General features: G+C 45.6%; 1 protein-coding gene across 9 annotated transcripts in view; it reads right to left on the bottom strand.

The window, feature by feature from the left end:
• The window catches only part of nbeaa (neurobeachin a), a 174,111-nt gene extending 159,935 nt beyond the window's left edge, over nucleotides 1-14,176 (bottom strand). For all 9 annotated transcript variants that reach the window (XM_072702183.1, XM_072702177.1, XM_072702179.1 and 6 more), the window contains exon 1: nucleotides 13,910-14,176. In XM_072702183.1, the coding sequence (XP_072558284.1) occupies nucleotides 13,910-14,176 (267 nt within the window). The remainder of the gene's footprint in view (nucleotides 1-13,909) is intronic.
• Between the last annotated feature and the right edge of the window lie 10,682 nt (nucleotides 14,177-24,858).

The raw sequence follows: 24,858 nt of genomic DNA, 5'->3' as shown, positions 1-24,858 counted from the left end.
GCATTTAAACAGAAAATGAACAGGATAAAACAAGAGCATTTTTTTCTTAATGGCTTCCAAAACGATAAAGAACCTTTGCTCTTATTGGCTGAAGAGTTTAGTTACATGCATGACATTTGTATCCCAGGCAGTTCTGATGCGTAATCTGCTATTTCTCCCGAATATCACGTAAAGCAGTGAGAACTGGTTTTCAGTTAATTTACCTGGTAAAATAAAGTTTAAATAAATTATATAAATGCTCTAATAGTACACGTAAGTTAGTGGTTTATTTATTGTTAGTTACTGTAATGTTGCACTGCTTTATTTGGTTAATTGTCCAGTCTGTGAAGAAGGCATTCAAGTAAGAATTGCATTGTAGTATGACTCATTTCCTGGCGCGTACAATTTATATTAGGTCAGCGTTCACGGTTCGACTTCTGATATTCAGATCGAGTTCTAGGTCAAACTGGTTTGTTCGACTTTCAAGAAATTCGAGTTCTAGTGAGTTCGAGACCCGAGGTACCACTGTATTTTCTTTTTTTTTTATCTGACCCCATTGGGCTGAGCGTCATTGATTCAGTTTAATGCAATTCAATTTCATCTATATAGCGCATTTTCACAACATTACATTGTCTCAAATTGCTTTGTATTATCCTAGCCCAAAGCCCCTAGACAGCAATCCAGTGGCAACTGTCTTAACCACTGCACCACCTGCTGGCTGTGCTCACACTGCAAGTGAGGCCCAGTGGTGCCTTCAAGCACAACTAGACTGCTGGATTCTGCTTTGCCGTTTTCTACTCAAGGACCCGGATCTCAGATGACATTAAGAACTCAGCCTGCCCCGCTGCACTAAAGCCTGCTCTCACCAAAACATAGTGGGACACAGTGTGTATATTTTAATCTCACCCCCGGCTTTTTTCTCAGTACAGAAAGGCTGCAGTGAATCACCGGCAAAAAGCATTTTGAGCATTGAGAACTGGCATAAACTCAGAGCACTAAGAATCGTGGGGTGGGATGAGGGGGGTGTGGAATAACTCCTCCCTCCACTGTCAGACCTACAGTCGAGTCCTCATGTACGCCCCCACAACTCAATTTAGCCCAAGTTGAACAACCTGAGAACCTGAAACCATGGCACTCAACACAAATGTGTGAACTTCACCAGCCCCCTGCCCCAGCCTGGATCTATCTGGTATCCTTTGGTTTTTGTTCTGCAGATCACACATGCTGACAGGCACAAGTTAAATCCCACAGAACTGAAGTACAAAGTGAGGCTTTAGTTGCTCCAGCCCCGCCCACTTAAGCCTGCCCTGCATCACATGCCAAGCCCAGCGACTCCACCTCCAAACAAACACATCGCATTGCAGGCCCAGCGACTCCACCTCCAAACATACACATCGCATTGCAGGCCCGGCGACTCCACCTCCAAACATACACATCGCATTGCAGGCCCGGCGACTCCACCTCCAAACATACACATCGCATTGCAGGCCTGGCGACTCCACCTCCAAACATACACATCGCATTGCAGGCCCGGCGACTCCACCTCCAAACATACACATCGCATTGCAGGCCTGGCGACTCCACCTCCAAACATACACATCACATTGCAGGCCTGGCGACTCCACCTCCAAACATACACATCGCATTGCAGGCCTGGCGACTCAACCCCTAAACATACACATCACATTGCAGGCCTGGCTACTCAACCCCCAAACATACACATCACATTGCAGGCCTGGCGACTCAACCCCTAAACATACACATCACATTGCAGGCCTGGCGAATCAACCCCCAAACATACACATCGCATTGCAGGCCTGGCGACTCAACCCCTAAACATACACATCGCATTGCAGGCCTGGCGACTCAACCCCTAAACATGCACATCGCATTGCAGACCTGGCGACTCAACCCCTAAACATACACATCGCATTGCAGGCCTGCCGACTCAACCCCTAAACATACACATCGCATTGCAGGCCTGGCGACTCAACCCCTAAACATACACATCGCATTGCAGGCCTGGCGACTCAACCCCTAAACATACACATCGCATTGCAGGCCTGGCGACTCAACCCATAAACATACACATCACATTGCAGGCCTGGCGACTCAACCCCTAAACATACACATCACATTGCAGGCTTGGTGACACCTCCCCAAACATACACTGACTTCCTGACTCTATGTTTGTCTATTACATAGTTCCTTTGTAGACCACTTTACAAACGCACAGGTGTTCTGTGAGGTTGGTTATAAATACTGCCAGAAAGTGGGTAAAATAAAAGAAACACTGGGAAACAGCAGCACTGTTACATAAAGCACATCAGCACCCAGGCACAAACACTGTCTACCTTGGTTTCTAACTTATCTACCACAGATTACCCATTCAACTAATAAACTGCTTATTTGTCCCCGATTTGGAATTTCAAGTTTCCCCCTAATCTGCTTAAGCTGATTAGACCAATGGCATGGTGCCCTGAAACAAGGTCTTGGCTCAGATGGAAAGGGGCTACACTCTCAAAACAGTACAGCCTCTGAATAAGCAGTATGCAGGTGATTTCTTACAGCTCCTCTGGAGGCTGGAGGCCAGTACTGCAACATATGATTATATCCTTCTGAATATTTCCTACTACATTCCTTCTGTATTAACATTCACTGAACACATTAATAAAATATACTGCCAGAAATCTCCTCCCAAGAATGCTAAACCAGGAATTCAGCCAGAACACTAAAAAGAACTGGTTTATTTCCTGAGAATCATTAAAGGAAGAAAAATGGGAGCACTTTACTAAATGATCACATTTGTAGAATGGACCTTACAATAAATACACAGCCACCTGAAAAAAGTCGGTTACATTTACTGAATTGGTATTGCAGTTACAGTTTTTTTTAACCACCGTCGATTAATTAAACGGGACACCCATTTACCTGACTTACACTTTCAAGCCCAAAAACAGATTTCTACATTGATTGTACAAAGTAGCAAAACTGCATGCTACAGGCGTGGCATCTCACCTAATATCTTTCTTCTTTAACCCATGGGCCGGTGCTTAGAGTGCCAAAAATGCAACATATATACTGTCTGCGTGAAAGGTATGTATAACATCACAATAGCAACATGTGATAATGGTAAACAAACATCAATGCTTAAACTGGCTGTGAGTCTTAGCCCACATAGTTCTCATTCTTGGCTCTCTCTCTCTCTCATCTTCTGCCACAGCCTTTCGCGTTCTCCGCAGGCCCATCCTCCCACGGTCGCACAGCCTGACACAGGCCACTGCAGAGGCATCTCCGCTCAGCATATCAGGATCCACCATAACTCACCTTAATCCATCCTGATGCGATTTCCAAATGAACATCCTCCCACAACATTGGGTCCCATTAAGGAGAAAAAAAAAACACTCAATGTCTGACAATCTTTTTTCAGCACACCGGTTTCGGATTGTGGGGGGGGGGTGGAACCGAGACTGGCGTTCTTCAGATTTTAGGGAGATTAGCCCCATGTCAGATAAACAGCGTCTGTTAACACACCACCGATACCTACTAAAGGACACCCTTCTGGTGCAGCCTAGGTTTCTTAAAAGCATCTGGATGCAGGTAAAGCAGATCCACAAGGATCTGTGGTACACCCTCCGAAGTAGAAATCCCGTGGTCTGGTTTCCCCGCACCCCTCGTGGCCACCGACAAGCAGCCAGAAGGTCTACGAAAGTGGGGCAGCGATGAATTTAAATAATACCTGTGAGGCAGGGAGGACGACGTGCATTCACCAGGAGTGAACTGGGAGGGTTGGATCTGGAGGTGGAACAGACTAAGGGTTAGGGAGACGGCTGCATGTTCCCAGCGCTGCACTGAGCCGACTGCCAGGGCGTCACATGACCCACATATGTCACATGACAGCTCATCACACGATCCAGCCACAGAGAGTAGGTGGGAGAAATAAATGAAAAGGGAGGAGGCGGCAAGTTATGTGGAGAGACAAGGCTGGAGAAGGAAACTACATGCCACATGTCCGCGCAGAACAGAGGCTTAACGTGGCTGCTAGGGGAGAAGGGTGGGCTTCCACTCAAGCAGAAGGTCTCAAGCAAAGGTTGGATCCCACTACCAAAGACATTTCATTTAGACAAGCATATGCTAGAGCTGCACATGTAATTGTCACATCACAAGCAGGGGATATGTGCAAACCAAATGTGTGGGAGGGACCGTTTCAAAACCACACATAAGACATAAATATACACATACACTGATATCAATGTCCTTGAAACTATGTAACTATTATACATTCAAACATGTCCAGCTAACCGTGTTTACTGCCAATGAGATGTACGTCGTGAATGTCACGATATGACAGCTCAGTAACGATGGGTAGAGTCATCGGCAGAATATGGGAATGGTGAGGGACGGGGGAGGGGATTAAGATGTGATCTGTCGGAGGAAGCTCGCTCATTGGGCAGATTACCCTGGGAATGAGAAGGGGTGGGGGAGGGGATTAAGAGATGCGATCTGTCGGAGGAAGCTCGCTCATTGGGCAGATTACCCTGGGAATGAGAAGGGGTGGGGGAGGGGATTAAGAGATGCGATCTGTGGGAGGAAGCTCGCTCATTGGGCAGATTACCCAATTCTGTCCAGGGGAATAGGTGGAGATCCCTGGCCTTTCAGTTGCTCAGTTGATTTTGCCGAACAGGGGGGATTTTGGGCCCCCTGAATTTGTAATGGTACCCATGTCCCTCCACCTCCCCCTGACTCTGTCATAGCAAACAAAATTTAGAAAGTTTATCTAGTATGTTTAAAAAAAAAAAAAAATCAGTTTAAAGTTTACTTCCACTAAGTTAGCACGAGTTCTGCATGCGCTCTCCAAACAGCTAATTTGACGGATTCTGTTGGTGGATAACAAATTGTAGTTAAAACAGAACTTATTTTGGACAAATTTCAATTATTTTTTTAATAGATATCACAATATTAATTGTAAATATTTCAAATATCACAATTTTTTTTTTCCTTTATCGTACAGCCCGGCACCCAAGAACATCATCCCACGAGCATTAAGACGCCCATCTCCATCCAGCTGACGGTATCAGACATGTTTGCCCCCTTCAGCATGACTAACACTTAGGCTAGAAAACAGTAGCAGGCTCCTATCCCCAAAGACCAAGCTGCCCCCCCCCCAGCACCCCAACCCCAATCTAACCACCTGCCTAACTGCCCCTTCATCCCTACGCGCCTCCCTCTGCTCTCCACCGGTTTAGAGCTCTAGAGATACCTATGCAGGCTTCTCCTCCACTGTAACTCCTTTGTTTACATCTCCTCTGGTTCACCTATTTCCCTTCCCCATGGGGTGCCACCAAAGACTGCTCTGAACCCGCCCAACGGTTGGGGAACATTGGTTCTCCAGAAAGTGCTCATTAATAATTAATGAGGGACTGTGGTCATTACACCCCAGACATGCGCGCTAGCATGCATGCACCCAGTCAGGCGCATCAGCTCATGCGGCACAAATTAATAAATTAATCAATGACTCAGAGACAGAGCATTCGGACAACTTTCCAAGAAGCACTAACCCTCTCACCCTCTTCTGAAGGAAACGCAGAGCCTCTCCACGCTAGATCAAAGGTTGACAGGTTGCACTAAAGCCACGGATGGATGTTTCTGGAAGTCTCTGTATGCAAGGGCCCCACATTACTCTTATAATGCAAAGAAATCAAACCGTTTGGCTTCAACCAATCAAAATGGATGACAGAGCTCAAAATTTGGGATAAATTTCTGTTCTGGGGTGCAAAGTTGAGATTTACTGGACTTTTTTGGCCGGAAAGAACAAGAATGATGAAAGAATGTTTTCCCACTGCAGAGGTCTGAGTCAGTCCCAGCAGGGCCAACAGCAAATCCCTCAGAACTGTAGACAATGAGGTAAACAAACCATCAGACCAAGCATGGACACAGCCTGGCACACTGAAGAACTACAATATTTATAATATTTTATTATCATCAAAAAAAAATAAAGATGATAAGGTGATGGTGAAATAAACAAGGTTGAACACACTACAGACAAAACAAAAGCCTCACAAGAATCTCACAAGAATCGTAAAGGACAGGGACAACGGTAAATGGAAACGGTGTTTTTTGTGTGTTAGTCTTGTTTTTTGTTTTTTTTGCTTACACAGAGGTATGTGTGCTCTTCTGTTAGCCAAAGCAGCACAGCTAATCTAAGCATGCATGCCAAAGGGAGGGGGGGTAGGTTTGGAGGGGGTGGATGGAACAGATCCAAACCTCATTTTTAAAATGCAGCAGAAAAGTCCGACCTTGAAGATATGGCACCTCGACCCCACTCTGTTCTCCCTTTAACGAGAACAGATACGGCTAACAAAATATATAATAAAACGCCATCTCATTACATTTCTCCTCTTTCCTGAGGTGTTGTAAAGAAACAGGGAAAAAAGTAATATTGTTAAAAAAAAATGGGGTCAGGTTAGGATTTTGTATCACCTTCGATTTCGTCACCCGACAGCCTGACGCTCATCTCTAGCCGTCTCACTCCAGGATGTAATTTATTTTATCCGCTTTTCGAACGTCCTCTACCCAAGAGCCATGAGCTGCATGTGTCGTTTCACTTCCTGTGACCCACTTCTAAAATTTGTTAACAGAGGTTCACGGGGCCGTGAGACTGTTCTTAGGGGTGCGCCCGCAGCTGCCTGAGGCAGGGCTGTTCAAATCACAGTCTTCTACGGCCGAGCCTTGCTGATTTCCCAGCCTTACTTTATCCATGAGTCAGGTGTGAAGCTTCTGTGGCCAATCAAAATCAATAACTATTAAACTAACTATACCTGGGAGAACTGAAAACAAGGCCTGGATTTGGAATCGAGGTACAGGTTTGAAAAGGCCTGACCTAGAGGATAAGCAGACCAGTTATCTATCGCGCAAAGGTCCAGCTCTCTAGGTTCAGAACCCAACACTGGTCAAACCAAACCGCCAGGAATACTCCAAACCAGCATCCACAGCCGCAGGGGCTCCAAGACACTATCATAGGACGAAGCCCAACGACCGGAAAGCTATGAGCAGAGTCAAAACAAAGGGCTGAAGACAAAAGTCAAAAGAAGTTTCTACAGAGGGTCAAAGTATGGGGACTTTAACATACAAGTAAAAAAAAAAAAAAGGATCTTTGCTTCATTTATCACTTACCGCAGGCGCTCAAACATCTTATTGTCAAACAGAGGTAATGTATGAACACGTCAGCCATGGGTGTCCTAAATTCCAACTTTCCTTTAATTGGGGCCGAGTTTTACTCTTCTGACCTACAGAAGCAGCTACATGGCTGATTCTCTCAGGTGGTTTAGCGTTCTGTACAAGACCGTCCTCTCTGGGTTCAATAAAGTCTGACATGATGTTTGTTTCTTTAGCAGGGACATAAACCCTAAGTGGTGTAGAATTGAGTAACCAGGGTCAGCCAGTCCCTAGAGCAACTGGGGTTAAGGACCTTGCTTCAAGGGCCCCAACGGTGGAATTGCTTTGCTGATGCTGGGAATTTAACCAGCACCTTCCAATCACTAACACAGCATTCTAACCTGCTGAACCACAGACCGCCAAGAGGTCCACGACATCTCTCTCCATCTCTTCTCTGCTTTTTCCAGACTGAGCACTTACGACTGGCCTAAAAATGAAGTCTCTGTGATGAGAGGAGACACCCACACGCAAACTTCAACTGCGTCTGTGATGGCTAATCTTTGATTTTCATATCAACACTCCCCTGATCAGCCACTGTAAGAGCCAGGAAGGCGGGACATGGCGTCAACGCAAAGGCCCACCCTTCGACGTGACTGGGTCCCAAGATGAATGACAAGCACCTTCTCCTTTCTCATTTGCTGCTTTGGTATAAATAGACGGTGCAGCGATATCCCACAGAAAACACTGCCCTTGCCCCTAAACTGCCTCACCAAGAATCAGGGTGAATAAATAAAATAAATTTATTTGTACAAGGAAGATATTCAGGCCACTTTCAAGACACATTTGTCTTTATTTAGATTAGATATTTCCAGCACCTAAATAGCTGCTCACAGCAAGCCCCTCCCCCCAGGCATCCATTCTGTTTCAGGTGCAGAGCAGAGCAGACAGGCGCCCATTTAACGACACGGCACAGCCTCACGCCCTCCTCGCCTGGGAAAGAGCTCCGACCACCCAGAGGTCACCACCCACGGCTCGTACGGCTCTGCTGGCGCTGCCGCATTATTCAGGATGAAACCATCGCAGTGCAGTTCCTGCTTCAGGGGAACATATTCAAATGACAGAACAGCAAGTGCGAGCAGAGAAATGAGAGATGGGGAAGCAGCCTGGCCACCCCCAGCGCCTTTACAGAAGCCCAATACCCTGTGTGGGTGAAAGGGGGGGTGGGGGGCTTGAAATTTATCAAGGCCCCTCAACCTTCCAGTAGCAGCAAAGTTTCTGTGATACTGTTACATTTGTAAGGCCTGTGACCATTGGGCAGTGGTGCAATTTAACAGCGTAACAAGACATTATGCTGAACATCTATAGCAAATATCACAGTAACACAAGTAACAATAACAAGAGTAGAAGGAGAACTGAATGTTACAGCGGAATAGCGCAAAAAAAAAAAAAGCTCCGCAGCAAAATTCATCATCGCTATGGTTACGAAATGCAACGGATTAACAATTTTTAATGCTCTGTTAGAGTGCAGCACTAACGCAGCGTAAAAACGAGATCGCATAGATCACAGTGTGTAGACTCAGTAAATGTACAATGTAACAGTGAGATCACAATGCTACTGGCCACAACACAACTGGAGGTGACAAGAAAAAAAAAAACACAAAGCAAAGCGACCTACAGGAGCAGTTATTCCAGTAATTATGGCTGTAACAGCTAATTATACTACTTCAAGGTACGGATATGGAAGACCTAAGCGTCAATACTAGGGCCTCATATTGACGTCCCTCACTGCGCCGATAATGATATTTTAAAAGTTCACTCACGTTTGTGTATGTAAGCGTTTCTTACAGAGTTCTGTAATTAAATGCTTTTTCCTCCAATTTCTGCTGAAAATAAATGAAAGCAGAACTGTTTTCATATTTTTTGGGGGGGGGGGGGGCTATAAAGCTAGATACTTTAATTTTAATATTGGACAGCCGAGTCTGGCTATGACTGGCAGCCAGATACATGCCAATGTTTTAGATTTGAAAGGTGCCTTTCAAAAGACGAGACTTTTTATATAGAGTCTCAACAACCATAAAGTTTTATGTTTTTTTTTTTTTTTAATTCACACAAAAGGCTGAGCTATTCGCAGAAACAGAGGCATTAAAACCTGCAACCAAAAAGGATCAAACTGTCCCCAAAGTGAAGTTAACAAATGAAAAGAAACTGTTTTCATTTAGTTCACATTGACAGTAACATGGGCAGATTCTCTAGGAGTCAATGCTGATCCACGTGTTTGAGCGGCACTCCACGTCTACGTGCCAGTCCTGGTCTATCTGCGACAGACAAGAGAGAAGACGGTTCCTTCCGACGTTCCTCTCGTGGTAATCCAATTACATGCGACGGGGGAAGCTATTAATCACGGCTCGAGACGGCGACGACACACCAGCTGCGTTTCCCCCTTGACCGCGACCCTTTTTCTTCTCTCAACCGTCGCTTCTATTCTTCTCGCAGGTAATCGGCAGTGGCCAGCTGCTCTCTCCTGTAAGCCGATCTAACTGCTTCACAGAAAAGAACCAAAAACCTAATAAAAAGTCCCATCCTGCCCCAACAGCCTGGGAGACCCACCCCCTAAAATTCCCACCAAAAGTACGGACCTACATCCGACCTAAACCACCTGAGAGGGTCTGGAAACCCTTAAGAATCATCATTCTGAAAGCGCAATAATAGAATGTAATCAAAGCTGGATTGAACAATTTCTTTTTACATCTAAAGAACCTCTATTGTACTCGAGAGGGATGGTGATCTATTTCAATTCAGGCTTGTGGTAAAAACCCAAATCAGGATTAAATGAAAATGTTTCTCCGCTCTTCATCTGTTACATAAATATTAATAACCCATTCTTTTTCCTCCACCACAGAACGGGGGCCTCTCGCTGTCGCTATGGAAAACGTGCATTTCTCTGGAATACCTTCGGGATCGTACTTTTCCCATCTTGAATACACTCCACCCAGATATGCTCTCACCACCCAACCTTTTGCCCAGTTTGCTAAGCTGAGAATAGGTGTCCCTGTGCATCTTACTTCTCTCTATTTAATACTGTGCGTTACCATGACCTTCGCACAGCTGATGCATTCTGGGAGAGCCATCTGACGTAGTGACGTTATCGTTTTTTGCGCTCTGACAGCATCTGCGGCAGTGCTTGTGGTTGTGGTCATGCTGTGCCGGCCCCCCCCCCCAGGGTAACAGTAACACATGCAGCTGGGGGACGGCTAATCAGGTGAACAGAAGCTGCTCATCTCACCCAAAGCGGCAACATCTTTGAGGTATCAGTCTTGGGGGAGGTCGGGTTCCACTCTGCCAAATGTATACGTCTCCCCCCACAAAAAAAGCCAAACAAAACAATAATAAGGAGGAAACAAGTCACTCTCAGGCCTGTTTTTCCAGACCCTCTTTAAGTTTCATCTCGGATACAGCAGGAAAACAGAGCAAGCACCAGCTGGTGCTATGGGAAGCTCGCAGGAAAATCCCAGGGCGTCGTTACCATGGATACAGCAGCACGTTGCTCCGGGAGAGGGGAGGCGCCAGTGGGTCAGGTTCAGCTACCCCCAGGGGCCACTGGGTTTGGCGCCGTGATTGGAGGTGGCTGGGCACCCCGGCAGACGCGTGCTTCACGGTCAGCTGACCACTGGCAGAACAAGGGAGGGGTCATCGCAGCGAGTGCCGGCCACGGCAATTGCCGGAGCAGCGGTGCTGCAAATCTGCCTCGATGCAACACAAACCGCATGGGTCATGACTTGCTTGCATAACACCAGCAAGAAAAAGCTGATCTCGCTAAATTTGCTATGTAGATGGCAAATAAAAGGTGAAAAACACTGTAATGCCACCAAAAGCAGCGCAAAAATAAAAAAAAATTTAAAGTTACCATTGCAATGTTTTCAACATTCATTACAGTAAGCCACCAAACTGATAAATTATTTGAAATTGAGGTAGAGGCACAGAGCTGGTTTGGATTCAGTGCATGCTAACAACAAGCTAACACATGTGCATGCGGCAGAATCACCATGACAGCCAATTCTCTGGAAAGTGCTATCCACGCCAGAAGGACACCTCAGCACCAGGGGGATCCACGGGCCGGATTTATAGTCTGGCATCACGCATTAAAAGTCACAAGACAGGCAGGCCCTCCTGCTTTGAAAAGCCTTTTTGTGAACCTATTTGTCAGCTGGACGTCTGAAAAACAAACGAGTCACCGTTAATTACACAATCTGGCCTCTGCTACTCGCGCCTCACATTCGAGGCACAACATACTAATCTGCCACTAGAACTTTGTAATACAAAAAAATGCTTGTTACATCCCCCTCCTCTGACAAACAAACCTTAAAACAAGGAATAAATCCCAAGATTTCTTGAATCAAGTTGTTCATGAGAAGTTTGAGTTTACAGATGTGCTGCATGTTTACATTTGCCTGCATTTGATAGATAACAATTAATCATCCACATGACTCACTCAGAGACCGAAAATATGGTCATTAACAACTTATAATTACTTACAAAAGAAAAACACCTTAAGACCAGCAAAAACTAGTCAGCATGTAGACCGGAGAAGGATGAAGTAGATCAGCACCAGCTCCACCTCATTCATTTCCAGCCCGGCACTGCGATCGCACTACGAGCCCCAAGGCCACCAGCTGTGGAGAGCAGCATGGGCGAATCTGCTGCTTCTCTTCCAGCAGACTGAACCTGTCCTTGAGGGACCCTGTGTGGTTCTAAATGTATGGAGTTTTTCTCCACAGTACTGAATGTCCTTGGGTCACACCGCAGGGTGCATACGTGGACATTCACACCACGGGTGGAAACAGGGTGACTTCACATGCAGTGTGAGAGAGGGACAGAAGCAGCCCGGCCACACATTTCTACTGTCTGATAGCCCTCCCATCCCAGCAGAGTCAGATGGGCGGCGAGGACAGCCATGAAAGAGCGGCCCACTTCATGGCCGTGCCTGGGCCAGCTCCTGCCAGTACTCCTCCTTTTCACATGCTCCTATTCAAAGACCTCCTTCTCCTCTCTCATGCGAATCTCCCTTCAACTACTCAACTACTCTTGGTGACCTCTCAAGGGGGGAGGGTCATCAATTGGGGGGCAGTGTTACAGCTTATTCACAGATAATGTGCGATACGCTAACACACTACCACTAAAACACTTGTCCCGCCTGGTTAATATTTACAAAGGCAGGAAAATAAAAACAAAAGATATGTTTTTTGCTGGGCATTATCTTCTAGAGTAAAACAGCAAAAATCTTTCGAAAATGATTTTTTGAAAAGTGGTTTTGGAATATATGAATTTTCATCCCAGCTTCACCTCCCGTTTAATTTGGTACGCATACCATTAAAACTATTGATTAATGCTAGTCTATCAGTCCGTGTCTTTCCCCCGCATAATTCCCCGGGGTTATTTTCGCCTCAGTCGATAAAGCAGTACAGGCGGTTTCTGCAAAATGTGAATAACATATCGGTGTGCCGTGGGCCGCCCGTCGCTGCCGGGCCGGTGCATCGAGCGCACTTCCGCTCAACTTAACCGACGATCCGCTCCTGGGCTCCGCGGCCTCGATGCCGCCCGGACCGCCGTCACAGCGTAGCCGGTAAATGCTATAAAAGGCACATCTCGTAAAAACACCATTGAATCACCTGCGCATAGTCATTGTTTTGTGGTTTTAAGCAATATGACGTAAGGTCTCCCTTCGGGCCTTGGAGCATCTGTAGGCTGCTGGAAACACGCCTGGCTACCGCTTCTATGATGAAAGCGACATCCTGAGAACATACACTTAAGCAGGGCAGGAAAGGGGGGCTGCTTTGACTACGATCCCATCTCCCTACCCCTGCATATGTCCAAGTCGCCGTTCATACGCCCGGACATCAATATTAAAAGGCGTGATCTTTGTCTACCCTCTTTGGGCGCAAGGAACCTGGCTCCCAGGTGCGAGACGAATCCGGCCTGTCAGCCAACGGCAGTCAAATGTTAAATAAAAATTGTTTATAAACCTAGAGGCGAGAGCACGAATCCACAAAGGAGCAGGTGACATTATTCTCACGGCCGGCACCAGGCCACCTTGGAAAATGCCACTGAAACGAGGCTGCGCTGACCAGAATAAAATAAGCAAGCACGAAAATAACATTCAAAAAATAAACCCGAGACACGGCCCAAGCAGAGACAAAACGGCGATCGCGGTTCAGCCTTTGTTAAGATAAACCCCGGCGGTGCCCGCGGACACCGAGCACCATGCTAGCTAAAGGGAGACGGGGAGAGCGAGAAGCCGAACCCGTTAAGTTAAACCGGCAAGTCCGCCACTACAGCCCGCTGAAACCCGCAGATAACGGCGCACCAGCGGCGGTCGCTTTGATATCCGCCCGGGCGCGTGTCAGCGCTGCCGCGAGGGGATACAAAGTAACGCGGCGCTGCCCGCAAAATAAACAGCGGCTGGAAGGCAGGGGCACCAAGACGCCTGATGATAGCCCTCCGATCCCGCTATAGCATCATAATGTCGCGCTCTGCCTGCGTTTCTGCGCCTTCTGCTTAAATATACAGTCAACAAAGGAAGTATCGAGGAAACTAAACCATGGCACTATAACGTAGAAAGGACAGGCATCGCAACACGTCTGCAATAATTGTGTTTTCTGCTACCACAACGACAAATATCCATAGAAACGGCACCCTCTAAAAGCACAAGGGAATTCGTTGAAAAACACAAACATACAAAAATCATCAAGTAATTTGTGGTACGTTGTGTCATCCTTACCAGATTCAGGACTGTCTCGACGATGTCTCTGTTGCTAACCTCCCCGACCTGGATCAGACCGATGAGAACGGCGAATTTCATCTTGATATTCCGGATCGGAACCGACGGGTTGATCACCCCGGCCGGCAGAACCATCGAACCCGAACCGGACACCATCATGTCCCCGGTCACAGAGCCCGTAGCCACTTGCTGCCCATGTCCCGGAGGTGGTTCGCGGTCCGAGAGCGAGACCGAACCCGGTACTGAAACCGGCTTCTCGCTCGACATTTCCACCCAAATCGGAAGGAGCGGCCGCGATCTCACCTGCTTTATATCACCCCCGACTAAGCAAAAGCATCAAGTAAAAAATAAAAAAGAATTTTCTGTAATAATTATATGGAGAAAAATCCCCTCTTTAATAAAATCCACACTGTTCCGCAGAAGAAGCATAAGACGGCGTACAGCTTGCGAACAATCTGAATTTTACTGGATGAACGGAGCGGCGTCCTTCTCCTGCTTAGGATTTCTTCCTGATGTCAGCCAGATAGCGGCGCAGCCCGGAGCTTGTGCCGTTTCGAGGGCGACGCGCTTCTCTCCGCCATGATGACGCCCCCTGCCTGCAGTACCGTCCGACACGCCTGCGTGCTGCGCCGCGCCGGGAAGGAGGGGGTGCGCGAAGGAGAGTGTGCCTCTCGGTGGAGAGGAGCGGGTGGAGCTCTGTCATTTTAAACTCTGTTCATATATCAAACACTACGCTTTATTATGAAAAGAGCAGAATCACCTCTTTCAACACTATCGTTTGTTTCAGTATTTACGTGAAGAAGCATTAATTCTCTTTATTTATTATAAGATTTTTCATATAATTTATAGGAAGGTTTCGTCTTTCAGAATAGCGAGAATTGCCAGAGCAAAGTCCACGGAAGCCACCATCGCTGTTTTGCTATCCCATCAGAAGAGTGTAGATCTTTTGGTGTTGGGTCAGTCATGTAGGGCTGTAAAATGTTCAACAATGTCGTATGCTGTCAATTATACTGTTTATCGTTTTGAGAAGTGAGCAGAAATATAAATCATGTTGGTAACACTTAACTTAAAGCAGTCATGTATAATGCGTTATAGATACCCTCATAATGCATTCAAAAAGTATTGTAAAAACAGCCATACCTATTTATAAAAAGGCATAACACATTGTATGTGTTAATGCATTAGGTACTTATTATAGATGAGAGTTACCAAAATATTTTTATTTTTCGGAATAAATGGAACCTCTAGTGTCCCAAGCAATATTACATCACACCTTTTCAAATAGCTGTATATTTACCATATATTGCAGCCTCTATTCTGGCTAGCTTGCCCTTCAAGAACAGTAATAATTACTACCACAGTATTGCCAAAACCAACTTGATCCTTGGGTTGTATTATGGTAGTTTGGGGCCCGAGGGCAGGGTCACCCATTTATCCAACACTGCTGGAGTAGTCAGGGAGTAAGGGCCTGGAACAGTCTTCCTGTCAGTGTAGCGGAAGCTAAAACCCTGGGTTCCTTTAAATCAGAGCTAGATAAGATTTTTAACAACTCTGAGCTGTTGGTTGAGTTCTCCCCAAACAAGCTTGATGGGCCGAATGGTCTCCTCTAGTTTGAAAATGTCTTATGCTCTGAAGGGCGCCATGGCAGCATTAGGGTGCTGGACCCAGGATTCACACTGCAGACATTCTGATCAGGGGTACAGAAGCCCAGCCTGATTCACAAGCTGGGGGCCAATAAAGGGAGGGTAAGTTAGGATGATTCCAAGGGCCCCCCAGTGACAGGGGCCCCTAAATATTTGTAACATAATTGGATCGGTTTGAGTTGAGGGCCCGATATGATATGGGGGCCCAAAATCTCTAACAACAGCCCTGTCCTTAAGGATGACAATGAAAATAAGTGAAGGTGTCCCAGATGCTGAGTTTGTGCTTTCACTTACATTTCAAACGGAAAAGGCAAGATTTGTTTATTTAAATTAGGTAACCAGTGAGCACTGATCAAAATCTAAGCACTGATCAAAATCTGAGCACTGCCAACGTTATTTTATACTTTGATACTTGTCAGTTTTAGCAGTTGTAAATTCCGTTACTATCAGTCTCAACTAGTCACCTGCTTGTTAATGTTAATTATCAGCAACAAACTGTCTAATAATAGCAATGAACAACCACAGTAAATACATGAAGTTATACTTAGGAACAAAGTTGTTATATCTTGTGTTCCAATTATGGTCAAAATATATTTTTTTTAAAACCCAGCACAAGGCTAGATTAAAAAAATAGCAGAATAAAATAAAAGGAGGTGCCTGCCCCCCCCCCACACACACCTATACCCCACCACTACAATGCCCTTTAATCTTCCCCAAGCAGCGGTTCTCCTTAGTGAAAGACCAGGCTTTCAGGTGGGGGCACTGTGAAGAGACTTAGACTGGGGGTGTTTGGTGACAGCCGACCCTCTCTGCATTCATTTAGCAGCATGCTTTCTGTGCTCTGGATGCGTCTTTAATGTAGCCGAGTTGTAGGGATCATACAAGCCTGTCCATCTGTGAATGGGTTTTTTTAGCGTACTTCAGTGTATTTGTTGCCCTCTCCCTCTTTATCACTTCTTGGCCTCATTGGCTCTGCTGATCCACGCTTTGTGCAGACCACATTTCCCACGGCTGCTCTGCTACTGCTGATCTCCCTCTTTATCACTTCTTGGCCTCATTGGCTCTGCTGATCCACGCTTTGTGCAGACCACATTTCCCACGGCTGCTCTGCTACTGCTGATCTCCCTCTTTATCACTTCTTGGCCTCATTGGCTCTGCTGATCCACGCTTTGGGCAGACCACATTTCCCACGGCTGCTCTGCTACTGCTGATCTCCCTCTTTATCACTTCTTGGCCTCATTGGCTCTGCTGATCCACGCTTTGGGCAGACCACATTTCCCACGGCTGCTCTGCTACTGCTGATCTTCCTCTTTATCACTTCTTGGCCTCATTGGCTCTGCTGATCCACGCTTTGGGCAGACCACATTTCCCACGGCTGCTCTGCTACTGCTGATCTTCCTCTTTATCACTTCTTGGCCTCATTGGCTCTGCTGATCCACGCTTTGTGCAGACCACATTTCCCACGGCTGCTCTGCTACTGCTGATCTTCCTCTTTATCACTTCTTGGCCTCATTGGCTCTGCTGATCCACGCTTTGTGCAGACCACATTTCCCACGGCTGCTCTGCTACTGCTGATCTTCCTCTTTATCACTTCTTGGCCTCATTGGCTCTGCTGATCCACGCTTTGTGCAGACCACATTTCCCACGGCTGCTCTGCTACTGCTGATCTTCCTCTTTATCACTTCTTGGCCTCATTGGCTCTGCTGATCCACGCTTTGGGCAGACCACATTTCCCACGGCTGCTCTGCTACTGCTGATCTTCCTCTTTATCACTTCTTGGCCTCATTGGCTCTGCTGACCCACGCTTTGTGCAGACCGCATTTCCCACGGCTGCTCTGCTACTGCTGATCTTCCTCTTTATCACTTCTTGGCCTCATTGGCTCTGCTGACCCACGCTTTGTGCAGACCGCATTTCCCACGGCTGCTCTGCTACTGCTGATCTTCCTCTTTATCACTTCTTGGCCTCATTGGCTCTGCTGACCCACGCTTTGTGCAGACCGCATTTCCCACGGCTGCTCTGCTACTGCTGATCTTCCTCTTTATCACTTCTTGGCCTCATTGGCTCTGCTGACCCACGCTTTGTGCAGACCGCATTTCCCACGGCTGCTCTGCTACTGCTGATCTTCCTCTTTATCACTTCTTGGCCTCATTGGCTCTGCTGACCCACGCTTTGTGCAGACCGCATTCCCCACGGCTGCTCTGCTACTGCTGATATTCTTTCCCACCTTAAGGGATTCACAGAACCGGCCAAAAGCATGACGTAGTGGTACCGGCACAATTCCTCATTGTAGTGTTCTGGATTCCCATTCTGAGCTTCAGGTGTCTTGGGGCTCTGCATTCTGATTTTTACTCACTGGATCAGGGGTGTCAAACTCCAGTCCTGGGGGGCTGGACCCCGGTGTAGCTCAGTTTTTTCCTGTTGCACCACAAATGATTCAGCTCAAGAGCTGCGTGGTAATTAGAAGTTGAATCAGGTGTGTTAAACGAGGGGAAACCCAAAAATATTCCGGGCTCCGGCCCCCCAGGACTAAACTTTGACACCCCTGCATTAGATTTGAAGTTGGAAGCTTGCTAAGGTTGCTTTCAGGTGTGTATGTGTGTGTGTGTGTGTGTGTGTGTGTGTGTGTGTGTGTGGGGGGGGGGGGGTTGTGGTATATTAATGCTGAGTAAAATCCCAAATAATTTGAGTGCATTGTTCCCCCCTTTCAGTGACACCCCCCACTATAAGGACGAAGCTGTATTTACTTGCAGTCGACAAAAATATACATTACAGGCTACAGTGAATCACCCTGTAAATGATAACAATTGTGAGAATAATAATAATCCCACCATATGTCTGCAGGATTGAACCTTTACTGTAGAAAGTACCAGCAACCTATTTAAAACAGAGGATTTCATTAAAGATGACATCATGACTGAGAAGAGGCTCCAGGATGTTTCACCTATTTAGACACATGAACAAGCAGAAGGTATTTGATCTTCTAATTCTATTTTCGTAACTTCATCACACCGTTGCATGCTGGGAGAAAAGGCGGGGTGGGGGGGGGGGGGGGCTAAAGGCCAAATCTGTCAAAGGGTGAGCACTTCAAAGATTTGATTCATCTAAGCCTCAGAAGGAACACAGTGATGAATGACACGTTCCAGGCCGCATCCAGTGACGCTGCTGCAGTGTTGAAGTGCTCGGAACTGGGGATGCTTTGAAAGGTATCATGCCAAGTCGGCGATGCTTGTGTTGGCCTGAAGTCTGATTGCAAAACTTCCAGCAAGAGAAGCAATATGACAGTCCCCACCTGTCCCGCCCCCTCTCTGAGGCTGCAGAGGCCCTACCCATCAAAGTGTGATGACTTTAAAGATCAAGCTCAGCTCAGAATCCGATATTCATGATTAGGGATGTTCTGGGCTCATATGCAGTGCGGTGGGCCCCTCACTTCTGACCTTCCTCCATCAAACACTCTTTCACAGTGTTTCAGGTAAACTACCTTGACAATAAAAATCGTGTCAGGCGTAATCCTCTTTATGTGTCATGTGAGGTCTGACAGGATCAAGTCTAGAAGTGTTCTGTCACATATGAGATTACAGGCCATCGGTGATCGATTCTTCATCAGGCCTGTCAGTCACTGGAGAACTGTGGGCAGTCAGCTTTACTCCTGTTGTCACGGATACGGGTTTTTTGGGATGTTAAATATAATGCACTCTAACAGTCGCGTCGCCCGGGAAAAGCACATCCACGAAACATATAAACAATGGATCTGATAGATACTGCAGGAAGGTTTATTTTCACAAAGAGTGGGTTGTTGTCCCAGACGATCCCTCAAGTCAGGGATCTTGGCTGTGTCCATATACAAAACCAGCATCAAGGTCAAAACGCAACATCAAGCCAAACTTGCAAATTTTGTTGATTGTGAAGGACAGGTAGAGGACATCTGGTCCTAATCTGTATCTCAGCTCCATTCTTGATCAGGTTGTTATCATCTACTGCTAACTGACATCTCCCAAAGCCTATTTGAAGAATGTAGGAAAACAGTAAGTTCAATTTGATCTGAATGGTTTCAATTACACATCAATGGGAATGGAATGGCAAAGGTGATTTTAATGCAAGCTTTGCTGTAACGCTGAGTGAGCCCATATCATTGTTCAAAGTGGAAAGTACATTGGAAGATTGCAGCTGATAAATAGCTACTGCTCGGATGAATTAAGCTGGTGGAATGGTTTGGGATAAAAAAATGGAATAACACAAAGCCCTCCAATAAGAAACTGAGTTATAGATCTGTGGTTTATCTTTTTCCCATGTTCTCTAATATATTTCTTGTAAAAGGTGCCTGGAATTAAAATAGGCCTTCGGTTGACCTTAGATTTATTTTAAGGTCATTTGAAATAATAATTTAAATCACGTTGGTATATAAAACAAGCGGCAAGTGGCATAAATCTTGCGGGGAGCAGACAATCAGTTTCTTGCATCTTGCATGCATGTGCACAAAGGCATGCACGATTATAAGATCAGAAATCGAAACAATCCCATACCATGCACCCCCAGATAGGCAGAGATGCACACTAACGTTACAATAACTAGCCAGCGGCAGATGTGACGTGGAGCCACACTTTTTGTGTTGTGCAGCATCACAAGCAGATTAAGTCAGATCATTGGAAGGCAGCTGATATTGAGCCATCGCAGATTTTTAACTTGCTTCAGTAGTTTATTCACAAATATGCAGTCGTACACAAGTATCCACTGACAATGTGATATATAGCACTTCAGACAGGGCAAGATTGACCTCTGATCTGTGACCATGGCAACAAGTACCAGAGACACATTTGAATTTGGATTCAGATGTAAAGCTCAGTATCTCTAGAAACATTTAGTGTTTTAGGAAGTGTCGGACTGAAAACATGGACAGAAGTGTAAGCTGAGGCATCCCAATTTAGCGGGTCTGCCATGCATATAGAAAATAACATCCAAGGTCATCTTCAAGAGCAACCTGGAGGCCAATCGATTAAAGAACGCAATAAGGAATTTCCAAATTGCATACACTGTGCAATATTGCATTTGAAATATCTTATATGCAGTATATTGAACAGGTAAGAGCAGTGGACCTCTTACTCAGCTGCTGGGAAGGAAAACTTGTTTCACTGCAAACAAACCCAAGAAACTCCCGACAGCTGGCTGGGCACCAGTGACCCCATGTTTCAAGCCATCTGATTGGCTGCCCTTTTATTCTACCAAACAATGCTGGAGGAGAGAGAGAGGTTTGAAAGCGTGAAATGGAATAACAAAGAGAAGCCCGGAAGACCCTCTGAAGAATGGCATTAATTCCCCTGCGTGACTCCTTGCGTTTATATTCTACCTGGTTTCAGAAGCCATTGGCTGGCAGTAGCAGCTCAAGTGGACAGAAAAGCCAAATAATAAGAGCAGGAAGATCCAAATGTTCTGGTAACAAATAGCTTAACCACTACACCAACCACCGTGCGGTGTATAATAAAATCAGAAATTAGGATAACTATCATCTGCATGTAAGTATAAATAAAGAAAAAATAAAACATTCCCAGAAAATAAAATGATAAAATGTACGTTTGAGGTTGGAGAGGCTATAGAGGATTCTGCACGGCCTTGAGGCGAACTGCACAGATAATGCAATCAGATAAATAAAAAGAAATCGAAGACTCGGCAGTGCACATATACAAAGACCCCTGAATGAAAAAAAATGGACAAATACTGAATAGATAGATGCTCTTTCTAGCGGTAAAAAAAAAGGCATGTTAGTGTCATCCCTGTCACGCATCTTGAGATGTCTGCGGATGACAAGAGCCAGTCGCTCTGTTAAAAGGCAAAGAGCATTAGCTATGCCTGGGGGGGGGGGGGGGGGCGGCACTCAGTCCCACATCCTGCACCAGACTCACATCCCTCCCACGGAAGGGGATGGGGGGGGGTATCATCAGCCTGCCTGCCTGCTGCTATTGTTGTGGCCTGGAGGGACACAAAGACCCCATCAGTCCCACAAACAGAAAGGGGCTGTGACTCCTGTCCTTTTGTGTCACAGGTTGACACCATTTGTTCTTCCTTTATCACTGTCTCTTTTGTAAAATGAAGACGCGGACAGATAAACGATAGATTGGGCTAAAATACATTTTTTTTTCTAAAAAGACGCTACTTTAACAGGGTCATTTTTTCAACGCTACCATAGAGTTGACAACCCCGGTTCCTCGTCTCTGCTGATTATGTGTTAACATAAAAAAAAATTAATTGAATTTGGAAGATGGTACTTGCTAAGTAATTGAGGGAAGAGCAGAAATCTGCATTAACACGCTTCTGTCAAAAACTGAATCTCCCCCAAATGTGTGTCGCTATTAATATCAGCCGGTTAGCCCAGCAAGTTCGGGACATGAGGATGAAATCTAGTGAGTATTTGGTATATCTGCATATGCCAGGATGAACAGCATTTCTCATAGGTTCGTCCACCCTCCCAAGACAAAGCCGATCATTCTTAAATCACCAGTAAGTGATGTCAACAAGATTTACATCCACAGGTCAAAATTTACATCCACACCACTCAAATGGCTACATTTTTGATTATTAGATTTCCGTAAAATTACCATAAATTATCCTAAAGATTGTCCTGACTCTGCATATTGATTGTGTGATATTATTGATATCAATTATTATATAATTATTATTAATTTTCAATGTTAGGGCACAGCCCCAAAACTCAACAGCCCTTTCGTAGGTTTGTAGCCTGGATCCAGTTGCCTCTCAATATGCATCCTATTATCTTCCATTTTCCCCTGTGTCGGTGGACTGTGCTTCTGGTCATTACTGAGACTAAATACAACAAGAAAACTTCGGCCAACTATGTGTGTAATTCAGGTTCAATGAGTGTAATATTAAGCGCAAGATGCTGGTTTTGACTTGTAGCTTCTACATTGGTATAATCTACCATTCTGGTTGCCTCTGTCAATCACTGTCATTCAGCAGTTGCTAATTATTTACTCCATGTTCTATAAGTGCTATTTTCTAAAAGCACTTTTAATTAACACATGTGCCATGTCAGTAAATGTCCTGACAACTGAAAGTTCACTAACAGGAGAACGAATTCAACAATTAATGAGGAAACCATAAGTGGACTATATGCAGCCATCTGGCATGGATGTCCCTCTTGTTCATGACATGCCACCAAAATGCCACTAAGATGAATGCTGGCGAAAGCGGAAGTCAGATGCATCCGAAGGTCCAAAATGGCTGGAGCTGCCACCCATCCCATATATTATAGCAGGGCTGTTCAAATCACGGTCCTCAAGGTCTGAGCCCTGCAAATTTTCCCGCCTCCTTTCACCTGTGAAGCCTCTGTGGCCAATAGGAATCAGTAATTATTAAACTAACTCCCTGGGAGAACTGAAAACCAGGTCTGGAATTGGAATCGAAGTCCAGATTTCAAGAGCCTTGTATTGAAAGGATCGTCCTACATTGAAAGACAAAAAGTTGTGCCCTGTTTTGAACCGATACAGGATACAATTTGTCCCATATTTTTTTTTCACATTGTATTCCATCCTGTAATCCTTCAGATAGAAAATGGTATCGCTAATAATGCCCAGCTAGGCTACACCTGCTTCTGTGTCAGGCACTGTAGTCTGAGACAGCACAAGACATGTGAATTCATATTCATCTCATGACCCATTTCCAGTTGCAGACAGGAGAGAGCAAAAAAAAAATGCACTAGTGTAGGGATTGTACTTAATGCAGTGCCGAATCCAGTGAGAGTTTACAGCTGGGGTGGAGAAGTCCAGACTGCAATGTCCACACTCCTGCAGATTTACGTTAGACTTAGATTTGATGACTTATTGTCCAGAAAAATCGCTTCAGCCACACCACTGAGCTCGGAGATTAAATGAAGACCAGTGCAGCGTGAGGTCCTGGAGGACTTGGTATTGGTATTTGATGTTGCACCTAGTAACGGGGCAGCACTCGTGCACGTAAAACACGGTCACACACACGTGCGTGTGGCTGCATTCCAGAACAACGGCTCTCATATGCTTAAAACTGATGCAAGAGGTAGGACATAAACACACACACAAACACAGCAAGACCTAAAGATATAGCGATGGATGCAGAGATAGGTCTCTAAGGCAACTGCTGCAGGATCCTGCATCTTCTCCTGTCTCCCCCCCTCCCTCATTCTGTCCTACCCCTTACATTAAGCTAGAAAACGCTCCTAACCTACAAAGTGACATTCTGAGGCCATATTGCAAATGCCACCTGTAAGAGCTTTTTGCTAACAGACAAACAGGCCCTCCCCTCCTTTTCTGCAGTGACACACCTTTTGGTCAGTGTGTATACTTGATATCACAGTAATCTTGTGTGTTTTGCATAGTAGTAGTATAGTACACTTTCAGAAAAGGGTTAAAAAAAATTGTACCTTTGCTTGTTATTGGGGCTGTACCCTCATCCCCAAGGTACAAACAACATTAATGTATCCCCAATGGTACAAACATGCTCCTCAGAGTTTCTGTACAGTACCTTAAAGGGTACAATTACCTACAGCCATTGAGTACAACTGGCAGACCCTTGAGGGTACAGCCCCAGTGACAAGCAAAGGTACAAATAAGTTTTTAACCATTTTTTCTGATCGTGTAGCAGTATTATTATTATTTATTATTATTATTAATAATAATAAGAATACATGGATGGATGGATGGATTAAAGTATTGTGGCTATGGAATACAAATACTTGTTTTTCGACATCATAAAATATACTTTAACAATGCTGCTGTTTCTTTATGATTCTATGTTATTTAACTTGACAGTTGTCAATGGTGCACTGGATATGTTATATTTTTTGCCGTTTGGAAGTCGCTAAGGCTGCCAGTGAAATATATGAAAGGTAAATGAATTCCACCGGAGACGGGAGACCTCGCCGTGTCGCTCCGAACACCATGTCTCCTTCACGTTTTGTACGCTTCAGCCGCATAATAAAGCGCATCCAGAGCCCAGACATTACTGCGCTTCACAGGATCGTCACATCGCATTTTCCGGGATCTGCACCCATATTGTCGGCACGGTGAGACCGTTTGACGCTAACGTGCCACACTGCCAGGCTGTCAGACGTCGGCCTGCAGTACCAGGGGAGGGCTGCTGTACGTTTCAACTGACGAGTTTAAAATGGCACGGACAATTAGTGCAATTACACAGAAAAGGCAGCAATTATCTTTCAATTTCAACTATCAACAGACTGGCTAATTGGTGTGATTAAAACATATCACACTGAACTTTGGCTTTTATAAATCAAAAAAAAAAAAAAAAACAATCGGCATTTAACC

Source organism: Paramormyrops kingsleyae, chromosome 18 (assembly GCF_048594095.1).
Source record: "Paramormyrops kingsleyae isolate MSU_618 chromosome 18, PKINGS_0.4, whole genome shotgun sequence".
Classification (NCBI taxonomy): domain Eukaryota; kingdom Metazoa; phylum Chordata; class Actinopteri; order Osteoglossiformes; family Mormyridae; genus Paramormyrops; species Paramormyrops kingsleyae.
This window is presented reverse-complemented; position numbering and strand designations above follow the sequence as displayed.